Source organism: Xyrauchen texanus, chromosome 28 (genome assembly GCF_025860055.1).
Source record: "Xyrauchen texanus isolate HMW12.3.18 chromosome 28, RBS_HiC_50CHRs, whole genome shotgun sequence".
Lineage (NCBI taxonomy): Eukaryota > Metazoa > Chordata > Actinopteri > Cypriniformes > Catostomidae > Xyrauchen > Xyrauchen texanus.
This window is the reverse complement of record NC_068303.1, coordinates 12,259,534-12,281,678: the sequence shown is the minus strand read 5'-3', so window position 1 is coordinate 12,281,678 and position 22,145 is coordinate 12,259,534. Positions and strand designations below refer to the sequence as shown.

Below are 22,145 nucleotides of genomic sequence, written 5' to 3'. Positions count from 1 at the left end.
TAGAACAAAATAAAAGTATGGATAATAATGTTCTTTTTAAAATGACAGTACTCTACGATAATAGGTGGGTGAAATACCAATTGCAGTGTTTCCAGATCTCACAAAATAAGCCACTTGCCTCACTAAAATAAGTGAAAATTAGCAATTATTTTTTTCCTGTGTAGTGAATTTATTAGCATAGAAATCATAACAGCATAGAGTACATTCACAGTTAAGAGTCTTTTTTTATTACAGATCTGCTTCTCAGTCAAATCTAGACAGCATTGAATCTGTATTACTAACAATAATTCAGTGAAGACTTGGAAACAACTGAGAAAAGTACTTTTTACCTCCTATAATGCTTTCCTTGTATCTGGATTAGCCGTGGATGTATATGTTTTTTTTAAAAAGGACAGAATGCGACATCCACAACAGATAGTTGTGGATGCAAACAGACAGAAATGTGTGATGCAACAGTTTCCTTCAGCATCAAAGCACATGATTAATTTTTTCGGGCAAAATCAAGTGGTTGTAGCTCCAAAAACGTACTGTGATAAACCCTTTGGCCTTTGGATTCATCAATAAACGACTAACCTCGCACACCTGAGAAGCAATCGATAGGTGCGTATTACACAAGCTTCAGCAAAGTCAAGGAAATGGACAAAATCCAGCACACTATCCTGACGAAGGCATTACAAACAGTATAACCGTTATAACCGGTTACCAGCATTTAAAAACAACGTTTTCACTCCTTTGTTCAGGTTTTCGGTTATGTTCTGCTAAAAATGTTGTTAGTTTTTGGATTTCGTTCCTTGAACCATTCTTAGTCCCCCTCTGGTATTACTAGTTCTTAGTGCTGCCTTTGACAGTGTAGACCACAATATATTCCTAGACAGATTAGAAAACTACATAGGGTTCTCTGGGACGGTCCTCATATATGACTGATTCAGGTCATATCTAGAAGGGAGGGGTTGCTATGTTAACATAGGCAACTATCAATCTAAGTTAACGTCCATGACGTGTGGAGTCCCACAAGGCTCTATTCTTGCACCACTCCTGTTCAACATGTATATGCTCCCACTAGGCCAAATTTGGAAAAAGAACCAAACTGCGTTTCATAGCTATGCAGATGGCATTTAGATCTACCTAGCTCTTTTGCCAAATGACTACAGCCCCATAAACTCTCTGAGCCTGTGCATTGAATAAATAAACAGTTGGATGTGCCAAAACTTCCTTCAGTTAAACAAAGACAAGACAGAAGTTATTGTATATGGCAACAAATATGAAATTCTCAAGGTGAACACGTACCTTTACTCCAGGGGTCTAAAGACCAAAAAAAATCAAGTAAGGAATCTTGGTGTTATTTTGGAGTCAGACCTTAGTTTTAGTAGTCACGACAAAGCAATAGCTAAGTCAGCTTACTCTCATCTCAAAAATGTTGCAAGGAATTTGATGTTTCGTATCTAGTCAAGGCAGAAAATTGTTCACGCTTTTATCTCCAGTAGGGTAGACTACTGCAATGGACTTCTTACCGGCCTTCCCAAAAAGACCATTAGATACCTGCAGCTCATTCAGAATGCTGCTGCCAGGATTCTGACCCAAACCAAAACATTTGAGCATTTTACTCCAGTCCTCAGGTCTTTACACTGGCTTCTAGTTACATTTAGAATTGATTTTAAATAAATATTGCCAGTTTATAAATCACTCAATGGCCTAGGACATAAATATATTGCAGATATTTCTTTTCTCCCAATTTGGAATTCCAATTCTCACTAATCCTCAATCCGGGTGGTGGAGGACAAGTCTCAGTTGCCTCCATTTCTGAGACTGTAAATCCACGCATCTTATCACATGGCTCGTCGTGCCACCGTGGAGACAATGCATGTGGAGGATCCAGTCAGTTAGAAATACCACAGGTTCACTTAAAACAAGGTGAGACTGCATTTAGCTATTATGCCACTCTCAGCTGAAACCAGCTTCCAGAAGAGGTAAGATGTGCTCCAAAAATAACCACATTCAAATCCAGACTGAAAGCACATCTGTTTAGCTGTATTTGCTGATTGAGCATTGTGCTGCACTTACAGACTGCACTTTAATATTTTACTTGTGTATCGTATTTATAAAATGTTTTAATAATTTAAATATCTGGTGGAAACATCTAAACAATAAAGGTGGAGGGTTATTAAAGTCTACGACAACAGTGACTTCAAGATCGCTTGGTGATAGACTTTAGGACCGCATGAAGGTGGTTATTATAGATCAGGGGGTTGCTGCATCATGGGGAACTGACCTTCGGACCCCTGGGGCACCAAAGAACGCAGATCTGCATTTGACAAATAATCAAATCGGTGGAACTGTAGTCTTTTTATTTATGAATGTATTTATTTTTTGGTATAAATAATTGAAAAAGTAACTGAAGGCTACTTTTAAGTCTTTGGAAAAATCTTTGAAATTAAGGAAAAGTTAACCAATAGTATTTGACCAGTTATCAGATCAGTGGTACTTTCAATTTTGTAGTTTGACAGAAATCATGTAAATCTTTGAAAATGGAGGGCTCAGCTGGAAAGAGATTCAACTAAGGATGATGATGATCATCTATGTTTTTAGCACTCTAAATTGGTTGATCTTGCATAGAGTTATTCCCCAAGGACACATGCAGGGCCCAACATAATCACACAGGAAGTCAGAATTTGGGCAGTACTTTGAATTTAATTAATCACAGACCGAGTTTAGCTCAGGAAACTTCAGGCTACTGTTTCAGAATTCACTGTGAGATCAGTCTTCAAATGTGGTCTGCAGACCGGGAAAGCTCAAACTTGTTCCATTAAAAGATCACTGGCCCACAATCTGAGCATTGCTGATGTTGTTGTGTAGCAGGGCCATAGCTAATGGGATGAAAGGTGGTAATAATTCTAGTGGCCCCACAGGTCCAAGGGGGCCCACAAAACTTTTAAACTGTAATTTTTAATATGAAAGGGGCCCAGACCAAAAAACATCACAGGCCCCGAATTTCTTGCTACGGCCTTGTTGTGTAGCATTGTCTTACTGATTTGTTGATCTTATTGCATTGTAAACAGTTTAGAAATGTTTGTTTTATGTTGTTATCTGAATCCATGTCCATGACCTCACAATTGTTAGGGACTATTCAAAGCACTTGCTCACAAATTATTACTGTGTGGGAGGTTGGTTGAATACAGTATCTCTACCAATCTCTGCCTCTGTTTTTGAAGAATAAATAAGCTGTGTCTGGTTTGGAAGGATGCGTCCTCCGGAGGTCGCATTTGTCAGCCGCATACGTCATCGAGGCTGTCTCGTTTCAGAAAATCGAGTAGGACACTTCAAATGCAGCCTTCGAATGTGACCTTCTTTCACAGGAATTCGGAGGATGCATGAGGTGTATCCTTCGTGGGCACTCACAACCCAAAATTCTTTGGGTCAACGGAAATGTCTAAAAATAATTACGCCAATTTGCCCATAAATATGATGTTCAAATGCAAGGAATGATAATTCCCAAGTTGACGTACCTCAGTAGATGGGTGCAGAGTGTATAATATGTATAATTATATTAATAAATAATTAAAATAAAGAATTAGACTAAAAGTACACATGTAAAACCTATTTTCTTTTCTCTTTACATCATTATAACACTCCTAAATTATACCTCATACATTCCCTTCCAGAGGGACTTTGTTCCCTCCTCACTCAAAGTGCTCATGCTTGTTAAATAGGGGCGTGCTGTCATAGCAACCATGTTACGTTCCGTTTCCATTTGTCCTACGAAGGCCATCTCGTTTAAAGGAGGACGCTAGGTATACTGTAGCCTTCAAAGGACGCGTCCTACCTAGCACGCAGCCTTCGAAACGAGATTCAGCCATAATATAATTTTTTACAAATTATTATTAATAAATGAGAATAATACAAAATAAAAGCACTTTAACTATTGATATCAGACTATTGGACTTACAGTATGTCTTTTCAAGATACAAGATGCATGTCTTTTACTTGGCCATTTCCTTAAATATAAAATGCTGATATCATCTACAAAACTGCAACTATTGTCTCTCTCTATGCTTTCATTGTAGTTTTATTAATATACCAGAGAAGGAAAGACTTTTTTCAATTTGTCCAAAAAATTAAATAATATCACACTGAAGTTTAGGATGTGATGACCTTTTAGTAATTATGCTAACGATGCTTTGTTTAATTAACCCATTTCCCTGACAGTGTGTGAGAATACCATCCAGACAATGGGGGAAAGAGCTTCAGGCTGCTCTTATAAGCATATGTGGGTAGGATGAAACACTGCTCATTCTCAAAAGGGACAGACCAAATTTTATTCACAATGATAAGCTGAAATAGTAGATTTCATATGGGGATTCTCACATGCCTAGTGAGATATTATTTAATGTGTATCACAGACTACACAGGAACATTCAATAGCCTGTGCCTCATTTTCTCACTGCTAAATCTATGAGTGGCTTCACATCGTTTTTCTGGTCAAATATTAAAGCAATAAACAAGGTTGGGAGGGTTACTTTTGAAATGTATTCCACTATAGATAATAGAATACATGCTGAAAATGTAATTTGTAATGTATTTTGTTAGATACTCAAGGTCAGTAACGTATTCTAAATACTTTGGATTACTTCTTCAGCACTGGTAGATTTTTTCACTTGTTTTGACTATAAAAACTCTCCCAGTACAGTAAGACAAACATGTTAAAAATACATTCTCTGAAAAATTATTAGAAATATTTTATGCAGTGTTGTTTCTAAAACAAGATAAATCAAATTTCTCTTGTTTTAATGATTTTTATTTATTTTTAAAATAAATATTATCAAGAATAAGATTTTTGCCCTTATATCAAAGGTCTTACTAGAAAAATTTTTTTTTTGTTCCAACGTGAATTTCTTGATAAAAAATATGATCGTGCCTGGTAACATGTGCAAGTAAAATGGCTAGAAATAGCATTTTAGCCAAGCATAAAGCTGACAATTTACACAAGGTTTATTTCTGTTTCTTGTGCTCACTTCTCTGTCTGCACGTATGAATAAAACACATCATAAGAAAGTGTTTCACCGCTGTTCAAAGGCACTTTGGATCACATGATTTATATGTTTAAATGTTTTCCATCTGAAAGGACTAAATATGAAATGAAACAAATGACAATAAAATGCAAAGTAACCTCTTCAGTAATCAAAATACTTTTGGAATGTAACTGTATTCTAAATTTCAATGATTTAAATTGTAACTGTAGTGGAATACAGTTACTTATATTTAGTATTTTAAATATGTAATCCCTTTACATGTATTTTGTTACTCCCCAAACCTGGCAATAAGCCACGAGAGGCCATGTGTTACAGTGATTTTACATGTGTTACACTGGTAAAGCCAATGTAACGTACAGTTCCCCTTCTGTCGCTCTCTCCACGTTGTGTCAGAGAAGCGACACTAGGGGTCTCTCTTGAGCGCCGATATTCACCTCTGGACTATGAAAAAAAGGCCAATGAGAGTTGGCAACCAGTATTCGCATGTCCCGCCCCCGGACATACGGGTATTTAAGCAAATACGGGAGTTCATTCAGAAAATTTCTTCGGAGCCGATGGTTGTGCATGCAGTTACACACCAAGTTCCTGTTTAATCCTCTGACGCTCTGCATGCTGTTGGATCTGACGGCGCACAACAGCGGCTTTCTCATTAGTGCACGGCTGTGCATTCTTGCCCCTGGGCGCTTTGACAGCGCAGACAACTCGAAAGAGTTATTCTAAAAGAGTGAATTTCACTCTAAAAGAAGGCGTTGAACGTCCTTCTCAGGACGCGTCTTTTTAAAGACGATTTTCCGCCTCGTTGATTCGTTGATTCTCCCCACCTCTGACGGCCATAAAAACTGCCTTGCATTCCTGGGTTGCGATCACACGCAGGCAGCGTTTTTATGAATGGTCTATGTTTTCAGTACGAGAACATAGCCATGACAGCATTGCGGTCGTAGGCTTTTTCTTGTAGTGAGAAAAAGCCGCTTCAGCGCCCCGCGCCTCGCCTCCTTCCTACGGGATTGAGGCAGGCGCCGCGGGCGATGAAAACGATCTGGGGACAGTGACGGGCTCCGTTTCGCCGGGTGAACCCCCTCGGAACCCCCCGCCTCCCCGGCACGCTTGCTTGTTTCCGTCCGAGCTCGGGATGAGCATGCTCTCCAATGGGTTATGTTTTCAGAGTGAGAACATAACCGCGGCAGCGTTGCGATCTCTGCTTTCTCTTGTATTGAGAGAGAGCCATTTCAACCGCCCCCCGCACCTCGCCTCCTTCCTACGGGATTGAGGCAGGCGCCACGGGCGATGGAGAACGATCTGGGGAGAATAACGGGACGCTTTCGCCGGGTAAATCCCCTCGAAAACCTCCCGCCTCCCCGGCACGCTTGCCTGCTTCCCCGAGCTCGGGATTAGTGCGGTCCGCTAACAGCCTACCGCCGGTCCCTCGAGCTCCCGGCATTGGATGATAACATCACCGCTGCATCGGAGAGCGTAACAGCGGCGCCGAATCGCGGATAACTTCGCCTGGGCCGCCACCTTCGGTCTCCGCCCAGTCTGAGCCTGACGCAGGAAGGTCCGCTATGCTTCCCGGGCTTAATTGGTTTCGCGAGGCATGTCGCCGCTCACAGCCACGCCCCCGGATTCCTTCCCGGATGTGCATGACGAGCTGAGCAAGCCCAGCTTCCTCGCTCCTCGCTCTCGCTACCCTCGGTGGTAGAACGGTCCCAGACCGCTCCCCTGCACGCCATGGCCCCCTCCTGCAAGTCCACCGGGCCAGGGCACTTCAAATCTGCACTTGGGTAGTCCTGTTCTTGACGTGCTGCAGGAACTGCACTCAAACAGGCGATGGCCACTCCGTGGTCCAGAACGCTAACGATGGACAGGCAGTACGGGAGGCAGACAAAGCACGCTTTCTCAAACGCCCCCGTCTCCCAGCTCCGTCCATTCGGCGACACCACTTGACGACTTCACCCAGCAGTCCTCAGTGGTGAAGAAACAGACCAAGGCTATTTTCAAGCAAAAAAGCATCCCGCCCTGCCGCAAACCTGCCGCCAGGTGCCATGCCCTGTCTGCTCGCCGAGGGCGTCCTCCTGCTGCTTTCAAGAAAGAAAGAAAGCGGTGCTCTGCCTCAACTAACAAGTGAGTGGGCCCAGCTCTCAGCCCCAGCGTTGAGCTCCCCGCAGAAGTTGGACGCCCATCGTCTCACGGACCACCTTGAGGACCCAGAAGGCTCCCAGGCGCTCCTGAGATGACAGACCCAGAGACCGAGACGTTAACTCCGGAGCTGGTAAGACCACTCCGTTCCCCGGTGGAGGGCCGGAAGGAGAATTTTTTTTTTGTTAAATTCTTTACACTCTATAGAGCTATTTCCTTGTTGTCTCTGGGGTCACCTGGCCCGCAAATGCCGTTCTCACGGCACTCTGATTTCAGGCCTCAACAGTCCTGGCTCCATGGACGTGGTGTCCCCGCCTCCAGCCCCACGACTGTTCCCCGGCCGGCCGGTTCAGACGAGTCCAGAGGACGGTAACATCAGACCTCCTCCTCAGTCACGAACCCGCCCCCCCGCCGGGTGCGCGGAGCAAGGTAAGTGCTTTGAGTTTATTCTCAGCACCAGAGCCTCGGGACGCCACGTTGCCTCCCGACGCCGTGTTACCTGTTCCGCACCGCTGCGAAGCCCCGCCGGGTACGTCAAAAAAACCCGTCCCCTTGGTGCCCCTAGCATGGAGTTTAGAGGCGTGGCTTTCACTGCCCAACCCGTCACGCTGGCTGCACCGGACCATTCGACTCGGTTACGCAATTCAGTTTGCCAGGTCTCCGCCCCCCTTCGTGGGCGTACATTTTTCCACAGTACACGGCCAACATGCCCTCTCCCTGCGCAAAGAAATCGCCTCCCTTCTATTAAAGGACACGATAGAGCCTGTCCCTCCAACCGAAACGAAGAAGGGTTTCTACAGCCCTTACTTCGTTGTACCCAAGAAAGGCGGCGGCTTACGACCGATCTTGGACCTGCGAGTTTTCAATCGGACCTTGTCCAAACTCCCGTTCAAAATGCTCACCCAGAAACAAATTCTATCTGGCGTTCGGCATCTAGATTGGTTCGCAGCGGTAGACCTGAAGGACGCGTACTTCCACGTCTCAATTAGCCCTCGACACGCCCCTTCCTAAGGTTCGCGTTCGACGGCCAGGCGTATCAGTACAAAGTCCTCCCCTTCGGCCTGTCTCTGTCCCCTCGCGTCTTCACGAAAGTCGCAGAGGCAGCTCTTGCCCCACTCCGAGATGCCGGCATACGCATACTCAATTACCTCGACGACTGGCTCATACTGGCCCACTCCCGAGAGTTACTATGCGCACACAGAGACCAGGTGCTCAGCCACCTCAGCCGTTTGGGGTTTCAGGTCAACTGGGAAAAGAGCAAGCTCTCCCCGGTCCAGAGCATCTCTTTTCTCGGTCTGGAGTTAGACTCAGTCCCAATGACAGCACGTCTCTCCAATGAGCGTGCTCAGTGAGTGCTGAAATGCCTCGCTTCCTTCAAGCCAGGCGCCATGGTCCCGGTAAAACGTTTCCAACAGCTCCTGGGGCATATGGCATCCTCCGCGGCGGCGGCGCCGCTGGGGTTGATGCATATGAGACCACTTCAGCGCTGGCTCCGGACTCGAGTCCCGAGACGAGCATGGCGCCGCGGCACGCACAACATAAAAGTTACCTCTGCCTGCCGCCAAACCTTCAAACCCTGGACAGACCTCTGCTTCCTTAGGGCAGGAGTACCCTTGCAGCAGGTGTCCCGACGCGTTCTGGTCACAACCGACGCCTCCAAATTGGGTTGGGGTGCCGTATGCAACGGGCGCGCAGCCGCAGGCCGGTGGAACCGAGGCCCGCTGTGCTGGCACATCAACTGCCTAGAGCTGCTGGCTGTTTTTCTGGCCCTGCAGAAGTTTCTTCCGTTAATTCGGAACAAACACATCCTAGTCAAGACAGATAGCACCACGGTTGTAGCCTACATAAACCGCCAAGGCGGAGTACTCTCCCTCCACATGTCACAGCTCGCCCGTCGTCTCCTCCTTTGGAGTCAGCAGCGACTGGAATCACTGCGTGCCACTCACATCCCCGGCAACCTCAATGTGATAGCGGACGTGCTGTCAAGACAAAGCTTGCCTGGCGGAGAGTGGAGGCTCCACCCCAGTCAGACCAGCTGATTTGGGACCGGTTCGGCAAGGCTCAGGTAGACCTGTTTGCCTCCCAAGAAACCTCCCACTGCCCGCTCTGGTATGCCCGGACAGAGGCTCCCCTCAGGGCAGACGCGTTGGCACACAGCTGGCCTGCGGGGCTGCGCAAGTACGCATTCCCCCCAGTGAGCCTTCTTGCACAGGTGCTATGCAAGGTCAGGGAGGACGAGGAGCAAGTCATTCTGGTAGCCCCTTACTGGCCTACCCGGACTTGGTTTTCGGACCTCACGCTCCTCACGACAGCCCTTCCCTGGCGAATTCCCCTGAGGAAGGACCTTCTTTCTCAGGGACGGGGCACGCTCTGGCACCCGCACCCAGACCTCTGGAACCTCCACGTCTGGCCCTTGGACGGGATGTGGAAGATCTAGCCGGCCTACCACCGACCATCATAGATAGAATCAATCAAGCCAGAGCCCCCTCTACCAGGCATCTCTACGCTCTAAAGTGGCGTCTGTTCACGGACTGGTGTTCTTCCCGAGCCGAAGACCCGCAGAAGTGCACAGTTAGGTCAGTGCTCATGTTTCTTCAGGAGAGGCTGGAGAGGAGGCTGTCCCCCTCCACCCTCAAGGTGTATGTCGCCGCTATCGTGGTCCACCACGACACGGTAGACGGCAAGTCTCTTGGTAAGCATGACTTAATCGTCAGGTTCCTAAAAGGTGCCCGGAAGATAACTCCCTCCCGGCCTAACCTTTTCCCCTCCTGGGATCTCTTGGTCGTCCTTACGGGACTCCAGAGACCCCCCTTCGAGCCGCTTGACTCAGCTGGACTCAGGGCCCTCTCTCTCAAGACTGCCCTGCTGATCGCGCTCGCTTCCATCAAGAGGGTCGGGGACCTGCATGCGTTCTCTGTTAGCAACGCTTGCCTGGAGTTCAGTCCGGCAGATACTCTCGTGATCCTAAGACCGCGACCGGGCTATGTGCCCAAGGTTCCTACCACCCCCTTCAGGGATCAGGTGGTGAACCTGCAAGCGCTGCCCCGGGAGGAGGCAGACCCAGCCCTTTCACTGCTGTGTCCAGTATGTGCTTTACGTATTTATCTGGACCGCACACAGAGCACCAGATGCTCTGAGCAGCTCTTCGTCTGCTTTGGGGGACAACAGAAATGGAAAGCTGTCTCCAAGCAGAGACCCGCCCACTGGGTTGTCGACGCCATTTCCCTGGCTTATCACACCCAGGCCGTGCCCCCCCCCTTGCGGGTCCGAGCTCACTCCACCAGGAGTGTTGCGTCCTCATGGGCACTGGCTAGGGGCACTGCCCTAGCAGACATTTGTAGAGCAGCGGGCTGGGCAACACCTAACACTTTTGCGAGATTCTACAATCTCCGAGTTGAGTCAGTATCGTCCCGTGTTTTCTCAGGTACCGCGCCCATAGAACTCGGTGGCACGCCCACGATCTGACCGGGTGAATCGCTTGCACCTAGCGCCCTTCCCCCTAACCAGGGGAAACAGTGTACCTTCATTCCCAGGAGATCTCAGGTTTGGGACACTGGTCAATTCCTCCCTAGCCCTCGTGGGTCGCAGTTCAGCGGAGGAACTCGCTGACCCAAACCACTGCGGGTACCGCAAGCTACCCTGTACTGGTATAGGTGCTCCACAGGTAAGGCCGCCTTCGGACTCTATGGAATGATTTTAATCTCAATATGATTAATGAATGCACACACAATTATGTATGTACTAGATAAATGTTGTGAATGTATTTTACTAACCACAAACAAATGCCATTTGATTTGAATCTGTGGAATTCGGGATTGAATGATTGTGCAGCGATTTGTACAAATAAAGACATATTTGCAAATAAACATGTTCTGTTCTACATTATTAAATCAAAAATTGCTCATGCAAAAATGAATCCGTGCATTTGTGGATCAGAAGACACGCGTGCATTTATTGACATCTTGTTCGAATCGATCGTGTTCGGTTCATTTGGATTTTGAGACTTCCTTTTCGCAGTTTACAGCATTCCACCCACACATACACACACACACAACTAACGAACAAGCCAGTGCTATTCATTAACGTGATCACGATTCGTAAATGTGTGTCACTATACAATGAAACAAATGCTTTTCAACCGGTGTCTGTAGAATTAAGAATTACATATATGTGCAGCAATTTGTACAAATAAATTCATGTTTGTGAGTATAAATGTTCTGCTTTGTATTAAAGTGTGATAATTTCCGCGTGCAAAAAGGAATCTGTGCATTTCTGGATCAGTCGACACGCTTGCATTTATTGATTCCTTGTTCGAGTCGATCCTGTTCGGTTCATTTGGATTTTGAGACTTGCTTTCCGCATTTTCAGCATTGAGGATCCACACGTAACTGAAAGGCAAGGCATACAGCTACCACTAGATGGCAGTCGCAGAATTAAAGAGTTGGCCTGTCCTGGTTTGAGAACAGGTGATAATGGACATTGTTCGCGTTCTCCCGAAGAACCTTTAAAACATGGATAATACCATTTTAAACCAACAAGCTGGTTGGGGGAGTAAAATTAATCTTTTTGTATTTTTTTTTTATTTTATTGCATACTGAAAAAAAAAAGAAAAAAGTAACTTCCTATAGACTAGCAAGTTAAAAACAATGTACATTTTATATATTTGACATATTAATTACATTTTATAAATATTCATTTGATGAGATATTAACAAAGAAATGTTGGCTCTTCATTATGTATGTTATATTATTGTTTAGAGTGCGAGCTGATCAGGGAGGAGAGAATGTTGGCGTGGCTCGTCTGATGTTTTCTGTACGTGGGCCAGACAGTAACTGCTTTATAGCAGGCAAAAGTGTGCACAATCAGAAGATTGTTTAAATGTCTTTAACTACTACTTGAAAGACATGTAATGTAATTATTTTTTGTAATTTGTCTTTTTTTAAATGAAGAGTAGAGAGACTCTGGTGTGATCTCTGGATGGGAGTCACCAGCGTGTTCTACCAAATCTTGCACACTTGAGGAACAGGACATGCTGGATTTGAGCAGCACTCTTCACCTGTTTTGCTGCCATTATGTATTTTTGCCCCGACTGCAAGCAAACCTCAATGTGTTCCGTGAGGGATGGGACAACCACCCATTGAGAACAGAGCAAAACCTCTCACCATTGACTACTAAAGGAGTCAATGGGTGCCACCAACTGTTTGATTACCAAAGATTACCTGAGACTCGTAGTGACGGATTAATTGACAGCTGCTGTCAGACTCTATGTTATTATTATTCCTCACACAGTCGCAAGACGATATGTACATGAATCTGGCGTGGTGAGCTGGAACCTGCTTACGTCAGCTGTCACCGCTTACGTCACGAAGTACCGCAACAGCCAATAGGAAAATTCAACTGCAGTAGCCACCGTTCAACCTGAAGAGGGCAGCACTCAGACGTTTTTACACCATATATTGTAGAATTAAAACACTTTATACACAAATGTCAAAAAAAGTACTTGAATCAATGACCAGTACTAATAAAGCCCCATGCTTACAGATCATTAACTAAAAAAGTTGGTTTAGGGTTTAGTTACCCTTTAATATCTCATCAAATGAATATTTATAAAATGTAATTAATATGTCAAATATATAAAATGTACATTGTTTTTAACTTGCTAGTCTATAGGAAGTTACTTTTTTTTTTTTTCAGTATGCAATAAAATAAAAAAAAAAATACAAAAAGATTAGTTTTACTCCCCCAACCAGCTTGTTGGTTTAAAATGGTATTATCCATGTTTTAAAGGTTCTTCGGGAGAACGCGAACAATGTCCATTATCACCTGTTCTCAAACCAGGGCAGGCCAACTCTTTAATTCTGCGACTGCCATCTAGTGGTAGCTGTATGCCTTGCCTTTCAGTTACGTGTGGCTCCTCAATGCTGAAAATACGGAAAGCAAGTCTCAAAATCCAAATGAACCGAACAGGATCGACTCGAACAAGGAATAAATGCAAGCGTGTCGACTGATCCAGAAATGTACAGATTCCTTTTTGCACGCGGAAATTGTCACACTTTAACACAAAGCAGAACATTCATACTCACAAACATGACTTTATTTGTACAAATTGCTGCACATATATGTAATTCTTAATTCTACAGACACCGGTTGAAAAGCATTTGTTTCATTGTATAGTGACACACATTTACGAATCGTGTTCACGTTAATGAATAGCACTGGCTTGTTCGTTAGTTGTGTGTGTGTGTATGTGTGGGTGGAATGCTGTAAACTGCGAAAAGGAAGTCTCAAAATCCAAATGAACCGAACACGATCGATTCGAACAAGATGTCAATAAATGCACGCGTGTCTTCTGATCCACAACTGCACGGATTCATTTTTGCATGAGCAATTTTTGATTTAATAATGTAGAACAGAACATGTTTATTTGCAAATATGTCTGTATTTGTACAAATCGCTGCACAATCATTCAATCCCGAATTCCACAGATTCAAATCAAATGGCATTTGTTTGTGGTTAGTAAAATACATTCACAACATTTATCTAGTACATACATAATTGTGTGTGCATTCATTAATCATATTGAGATTAAAATCATCCCATAGGACTCCCCTATGTGTAACACCACGGTTCTGTCCCCTCTGGCGAGCTGACTCCCGTGTTTCCCTTAGGCAGTCATGGCTGCCTCGGCTGCCGTGCTGTATGTTCCCCCCTCTATGAGGCTGGATCCACCACCGCACCGACTTTTCCACATAGGCCTAAGCAGGCCTCTGATGGTTTTGCCACTTAAACTTGCCTCCCCTCTCGGGTAGGCGTGGCCTCCGCAGGGTCTTCTCCGCCCTGAATAAGGGCTAAGACCCCCTTCCCTCAATGCGTGTAAGGGCCCCGGCCTTAGTTGCTCTATGCGAGAAACAGAGAGAGAAAAGAGGCCCGGCCAGGCTTGGCCCGTTCCCAGGTTGGCGGCCAGCACCTTTTTCCCCTCCAGGATAACGATATGGAATCTTGATGGCTTATATGGGGCATTGGGGAAGGGTACGTGCAGCCTGATACAGTTGGTCGTCCTGCACGTAAGAATACCTGCTCGCTCCTGTATCAGCAGTTCACGTACACGGCTCAGCGCATGGCACTTTTATAAGTGGACCCCTAGTGTCGCTTCTCTGACACAACGTGGAGAGAGCGACAGAAGGGAACGTCTAGGTTACGTATGTAACCTCCGTTCCCTGATGGAGGGAACGAGGCGTTGTGTCTCCCCTGCCACGTCGCTGAGCCGAGCCACTGTTGTGGCCGGACCATTTCCGGCTCCTCAGAAAAATCCTGAATGAACTCCAGTATTTGCGCGCTTAAATACCCGTATGTCCGGGCGGGACATGCAAATACTGGTTGCCAACTCTCATTGGCCTTTTTCATAGTCCAGAGGTGAATATCGAGCTCAAGAGAGACCCCTAGTGTCGCTTCTCTGACACAACGTCTCGTTCCCTCCATCAGGGAACGGAGGTTACATACGTAACCTAGACGATTCAAGTGGCTTCTTATTTTTATAAAATGCCTGCAACAGAAACATGACAAAATACACCACAGTTTAATTTATTATTAAGCCTTGTGATTATCAGAATAAATAATTCTTCTACCAATTAATATGAAAGCAAATTACCACTGTGTTTAATCCATTTAAAACTGAGTGTGAATTATCCATTTAATAATAACTGTTTTAATTTTCACACACCTGGCTTTAAGTGCTTTACTAATTTTTGAATTGCGATATGATATTTGTCCTAGTGATTACACCAAGTCTATTTGATGTAATCAAACAGTATGGACTGATAATCCACAATGTCTCACTCAAACCAACACATTTATTCAACCGCTTGATTAAGTCTTATTTAAGCCATGGTATTCATTATGAAATTAGTTTGTGCAGCCAGCAATTTAACTTTACAGTGCATTGAAAGAATAATTCAAAATGAAACTTCTGTCATCATTTACCACCCTTGTTTTTCCAAACCCATATGACATACTTTCTTCTGTGTAAACCACAGAAGACTTCAAGACGGAAACTTTCAAAGTAATTTTAAAGCTTAAATTTTGGTCTGTTTTTCATTCAATACTATCATATGCTTTCAGATAACTTGGAATAAAACACACCAAGTCACATGGACCACTTTTATTATTCTTTTATACTACTTTTGCATCCTTTTTGAAGCTTGAAAGCTTCAGTCCCCTTTCATTGTAAATGCATGAAAAAAAAGTGACCAGCACAGTCTTCAGAATTTCTCCATTGTGTTCTATAGAAGAAAGAAAGTCATATGGATTTAAAGCAACATGAGGATGAATAAGTGACGATATAAATTTAATTTTGGGGAGAACTGTCCCTTTAATGTGTGTGCGCTTGGCCAAATTAACAAAATATCCTATTTTCTCAAATGAGTTAGAGCTCCAGATGAAGTGATTTCACAGCAATTTTGTTTTCTGGGCCTTGCAGACACCATGGGGAAACAGAACAGTAAGATGACCCCTGAGGTAATGGAGGACCTGGTGAAGAACACAGAATTTAACGAGCACGAACTCAAACAGTGGTACAAAGGCTTTCTGAAGGATTGCCCCAGTGGCCGACTCAACCTGGATGAGTTCCAGCAGCTTTATGTTAAGGTGGGGACTCTCTTGTCACTTTATGATACATTTCCCTACATGTGCTGGCATTTTGATGGTGTTGTTCCAGACTGGAAAGGTCACTGAGGATTGCATCAGATGTACAATGTGATTTATACGTGACTGTAAGTCATACAGTTAGTCTGGCACTAAACTCACTTTAGATCTCAGGGGCTATGCTAGCTGCCCGTACATACACATTTTTATGGCAAATCAAACACCACAAAGGCAAAAGTTACTTATATAAAATTATGTTTTACTTCCCGTGGTTAAAGGCATTTATATTTCTATTTTTTATTTTTATACAATTTCTATGTGCTTTTTTGCCTTTATTTTATTATAGATTAAACAGGAAAGTAGGGATGAGAGAGAGGGAATGGAATCCAGACAGGACAAAGGCCACACTCGATACTGGGTTCCCATGAGCCAACAGCTCTTGTATGTCATAAATATGTGCACAACCCTCTGCACCACAGGTCAGACATTAGTCATCCCTATTATAAAATAACAGTTCGCTACCCATTTAACTTCTGCATTAAGGCCAGGACATGATTTTATCCACTGGGAACTGACTGGATTGTGAAGAGTAGGCATTCCACACACTAACCATCGGTGCTGGGTATGTTACTTTAAAAAGTAATCCACTACTGATTACTAATTACTTTTGTAAAATTGTAATTAGATTATTTTACTAATGACTTCATCTGGAAAGTAATCAGATTACTAATTACTTTACTTTGAAGTTACTTTCTAAAACCAACCAAACCTGTGAAAATGTGACAATCATAAATCTTTTAGTACTTTAATATTGACTGAAATATTAACCAAATTACAGCAATATGACAAAGACAGCAACTTGGCTAAAGAGATCCAATGCATTTCTAAAGATGCAACTTGACTTTCTTATCTCAAATATGCTGTAGTAAATGTGTGTGTGTGTGTCTGTGTTCGCTATCTACAACCAAAAGCTGTGCATTTGCAGACAGCTTTGGTAGTAAAACAATTTTGTATTTGAATGCTTGTTGTTTCTTTTCGGTATGCATATACAGCTATGCTTGTGTGTTGCATCATGCATGTCTGTGTGCATGTATGTCTGTTTTTGTGTGTACATGTGCAGCATGTGTGTTTACACAACTTTACAGAAAGTGGATTATTTCTACTTCCCTGCTTGTGCTTGGACGAATTGAGTATCCTTTATCACTTGGCCATCTGTAATGCTATTGCATTGTGTTTGTTTTTATTGTGTAGCCTACAGTACATGTAGTGACGCCTTTTTCAAGACGCTATTCTGCAAATGTTTCCTCCTTGCGAGCGATATATCCCTTTGTCAGATGGGAACGAGTGCTGTTTTCCATATCGAAACAGATCCCCTCTCCTACCACGGCAGCTGCAGAGGGACACTCGAGGGAGACGCGCGAGGATGGGGCGGAGCACGGATATTTAAGGAGGATTTGTTGGTGGCCCAGCCTTGCATGCCTCAGCCAGGGCTGTGAGCATGCTTACACAGAGCTCGCTGAGATTGACTGTGAGCACATGAAATCTTGAAACGCTTTAATTTAATTTTCAATAATTTTGAATAAACAATAACACTCCGCTGCATCCATAGTAACACCGCTACCACATCTGCTGTCGCTTTGATACATGACTTTCTTTCTTCTGCAGAACACAAACAAAGATTTTTAGGAAAATAACTCGGCTCTGATGGTCCTTTCAATGCATTTATAATAAATAAATAAAAAAATCTATATAAAAGCAGCACAAAAGGAATCCTTAAGACTCCAGTGGTTAATTCCATATCTTCAATAGCGATATGATATGTGTGGATGAGAAACAGATCTATATTTAAGACCTTGTTTACTATAAATCACCACTTTCAAATATGAAAGTCACATGTGGCGCCTGTTTAGTTTCACTTTTAAAAGTGAAACTGAAAGTGGAGATTTAGATTAAAGAAAAGATTTTTTCACTCTGTTTCTCACTCACACCTATCATATATCATATATTTTCTGAAGATATTGATTTAACCACTGGGGCACTTTATTTTTCCTTTATGTGATTTTTGTAGCTAAAAAGGATCACAATTCACTTGCATTGTAAGGACCTACAGAGCTGAAATATTCTTCTAAAAATCTTTGTTTGTGTTTTATTATGGCATGAGGGTGAACAAATAATGAGAGAATTTTTATTTTCGGGTGACTTTTATTTTTCCCCTTTAAGACCAGGAACATCCATAAAGAAAGGAAATAGTGTTAACTCTGATTTCATATTGACTAAAAAGTCAGCAGACCAGTGGCCATTATCTTAAGTTGTTAAAATGGTTTTTCAGAAATGTTTGAAGTGCTATTTTTTCTGTAGATACCACTGCCTGTTGAGTTTCTATACAACCTTGAACCAATTATAAAATGACACTACATGCTTTATAATTTGAATATGAATTGTGTAAAGACATTTATGCAAGAACATTTCTACCAACACAGCCAGAGTAAAGAACCACAGGTCTACTTAAAAACCACAATGCACTGAAAAACTGCTGTAGGCAAGCAGGGATAGTGGTTTCCAATAAAGTGATATCAAGAGTTAGTTTTATTAAAATCCAGGGGAGATGTTGGAGAGGAAATGGATGACCTCACATTAGCAGGGCACTGAGTTGCTGGGGACTGAAGTGATTGTGTATGTTTGTATGTGTGGGGGTTGGGGGGTTACAAGGACATTTTTTTAGGTTATAAACTGGTAATTACAAGGCTTTTATGCTATAAATGTGGTTTATGAGGACATTTCTAGTGTCCCCATAATTCAGATCGCTTAAAAAACATACTAAACAACATTTTTATTTTTGAAAATTTTAAAATGCAGAAAGTTTTTTGTGAGGATTAGGTTTAGGGAATAGAATCTATAGTTTGTACAGTATAAAAATCCTTATTTCAATGGAGAGTCTTCATAAGGATAGCCACACAATCATTTACATTTTACATTTATGCATTTGGCAGACACTTTTATCCAAAGCGACTTACAGTGCACTTATTACAGGGACTGTAACGAACACTGGTGAGGGCACCTTCCCCTTCAGTCATCGGAGATCGGGTTCACCTGAGTATTAACCAGTAAAACCACATTTCCTATTAACCCACATACCTAGGTCTGATTATGCCCCAGCTGTTCTTTGTTATCTCGTCCCTATTTAAATCATGTCTGTTTTCCACTTCACTGCGAAGTCTTGTTTGCTCCGGCTACATTACCAAGCGTTATCCTGTTTACTCTGAGATTTACCGTGTACCAACCTTGCTTTGTTCTCCGACCCTGTTTGATTGCCACTGCCCTGTGAGTACCCAGCCTGTTTATCGATCTCCATTGTCTGCTGCCTGCCCCGATCTTCTGCTTGCCCTGTTATCGTATCTGCCTGCCTACTATATTCCTGTCTGCTTGTGGTTTGACCCTGCCTGTACGTTTGACTATTCCTCTGTCCAATAAAACCCGCTTATGGATCTCAACCCACTTGAGTCTTCATTACAGAAGACTTCGCCAAACATCGATCCAGCGGTGATTTCACGTATGGCAGAAGAACTCTCTGTTCAAGCTAACCTGCTGGCTTCACAACAACATCAACTCGGTCGGCTCACGTCAGCGGTAGAGGAGATGATGCGCTCCATGCAAGCCGTTCACCAGCCCGCGCCTGCACCGGCGCCGGCAGAACCTCAAGCCAGCGCGGAAGCCGGCGTCAATCCCCAGCTCCTCCCATCCGCCAGCCCACGATTCGCACTACCCGACAAATTTGACGGTACGCCTTCAAGGTGTAAGGAGTTCATCATGCAGTGCTCGGTTTTTCTCTCACAACAACCGGTGCTGTATCCCACTGATGACAGTAAAATTCTCTTTATGAGCGCTCGACTGGGACACCGCGGTCTGGACCAACCAGGGGTTCACCCAGTTCTCCTTCGACTCGTTCAGGCAGGGGTTGATTGACGTCTTTGATCACCCCGAGGGCGGTAAGAACGCCGGCGAACAGCTCCTGGCTCTCCGCCAGGGAAACCGCACGGCGGCGGATTACACACTCTCCTTCCGCACCCTCGCCGCGCAGACCGGTTGGGTGGAATCCACTCATAAGCTCCTCTTCCGGCAGGGTTTGAATGCGGAACTCCAATCTGAGCTGGCCTGTCGTGATGAGGGAACTTCACTAGAACAGTTCGTCTCCCTGGCGATCCGCATAGACAGCCTCATCCGCTCCAGACGTCCAGTTCAGTGGTCCCCAGCTCGGCGCTCCGCACCTTTTCCAATGGCACACCAACACCAATATACATCAGAGCCTATGCAGGTCGACCGAACCCACATCTCTCCTGAGGAGAGGGAGCGCCGTTTCTCCAATCACCTTTGTTTATACTGTGGCCATGCAGGACATCAACGTTCCAGCTGCCCTACACGCCCTCCACAACCACAACGGCCAGGGGTGAGTCTGTTAATTTCCTCTATGCAGTCTAAGACCTGCCTCGAAGTTCCCGTTAAGCTCATTTACCTAGCGTCCAGTACCGGTGCGCATGCCATGATAGACTCAGGAGCGGCGGGCAACTTCATTGACCTCATTTTTGCAAACTGCACCATATTCCTCTGACGGCTTGCTCTCCTTCTTTGACAGTGGCGGCGCTAGATGGTCGTCCGCTGGGATCCGGCCGAGTGTGTTACACCACCATCGATATCCTCCTGCAGGTGGGTGTATTACACACCGAGACCACGTGCTTCTATGTCATTCACTCCCCTCACAACCCAGTCATTCTTGGTCTTCCCTGGCTCCGATTACACGAACCACAAATTTCATGGCGGAACAGTCAAATCACGCGGTGGGGTCCTGACTGCTCGGCGAGATGCTTGAAGCCCGTTCAACCCGCCACCGTGGGGGCTACCAAAGTCTCAGAGGGGTCTGACGCCTTCCCCTCGATACCCCCAGCATACACTGACTTGAGTGAGGCGTTCAGCAAGGCCAGGGCATCACTACTTCCGCCTCACCGTCCCAGCGACTGCGCCATCGAGCTCAAGCCAGGAGCTACATCACCCCGAGGCAGAATCTTCCCCTTGTCGGAACCCGAGTCCCTCGCCATGAAATCATACATCGAGGAGGAGCTGGCCAAAGGATTCATCCGTCCATCCACTTCTCCGGTGGCAGCCGGGTTCTTCTTCGTAGGCAAGAAGGATGGTTCTCTTCGTCCCTGCATCGACTATCATGGCCTAAATGACGTCACCGTCAAATTCCGGTACCCTCTGCCCCTGGTTCCCGCGGCACTGGAACAACTGAGGTCAGCAAAGATCTACACTAAGCTGGACTTGCGCTGTGCTTACAATTTGATCCGCATCCGGGAGGGGGACGAGTGGAAGACCGCCTTCTCTACCACCAGTGGCCATTATGAATATCGGGTCATGCCGTTCGGCTTGTCCAATAGTCCCTCGGTGTTCCAGTCCCACATCAACGATGTCTTCAGAGACATGCTCAATCGGTGCCTGATCGTCTACATTGACGACATCTTAATTTACTCTAACTCTCTCGAAGAACACGTCATTCAGGTCAGGCAGGTACTGAAGCGACTGATCGAACACCAGCTATACGCCAAGGCAGAGAAATGTGAGTTTCACCTGAAGTCCGTCACGTTCCTAGGATACATCATCAGCCCTGAGGGGGTGGCCATGGACGACAGTAAGGTTCAAGCCATTCTAAACTGGCCTCAGCCCAACACGGTGATGGAACTCCAGCGTTTCCTGGGATTCGCCAACTTCTATCAGCGGTTCATCAGGAACTTCAGCACCGTCGCCTCACCACTCACCGCCATGGTAAAGCAGGGTCGAACCAAGCTTCTCTGGTCCATCGATGCTCTTCAGGCCTTCGACCATTTGAAGGAACGCTTCACCTCCGCGCCGATCTTGCATCACCCCAACCCTGACATCCTCCTCGTGGTGGAGGTTGACGCGTCTGCCACAGGCATTGGGGCTATACTCTCCCAGCACCAAGGTAACATGCCTAAACTCTTCCCCTGCGCCTTCTACTCCCGCAAACTCACATCGGCCGAACGAAATTATGACGTTGGCAACCGCGAACTCCTGGCCATGAAGGCCGCCCTGGAGGAATGGCGACACTGGTTGGAGGGAGCCAGACATCCATTCCTGGTCTTTACGGATCACCGCAATCTGGAGTACCTACGCTCTGCCAAACGACTCAGCCCCAGACAGGCCAGATGGGCCTTGTTTTTTACTCGATTCAACTTCAGTATCTCCTACCGCCCAGGATCCAAGAACGTCAAGTCCGACTCACTCTCACGACTGTACGAGGCCGAACCTCAAGGCCCCGTTGCCGAACCCATAATC

The 22,145-nt window shown here is 45.1% G+C and overlaps 1 protein-coding gene across 1 annotated transcript in view; it reads left to right on the top strand.

The window, feature by feature from the left end:
* The window catches only part of LOC127622013 (visinin-like protein 1), a 48,765-nt gene that overhangs the window by 2,141 nt on the left and 24,479 nt on the right, over positions 1-22,145 (top strand). The window contains exon 2 of the mRNA XM_052095867.1: positions 15,637-15,803. Coding sequence (XP_051951827.1) covers positions 15,642-15,803 — 162 coding nt within the window. The 5' untranslated portion in view covers positions 15,637-15,641. The remainder of the gene's footprint in view (positions 1-15,636; positions 15,804-22,145) is intronic.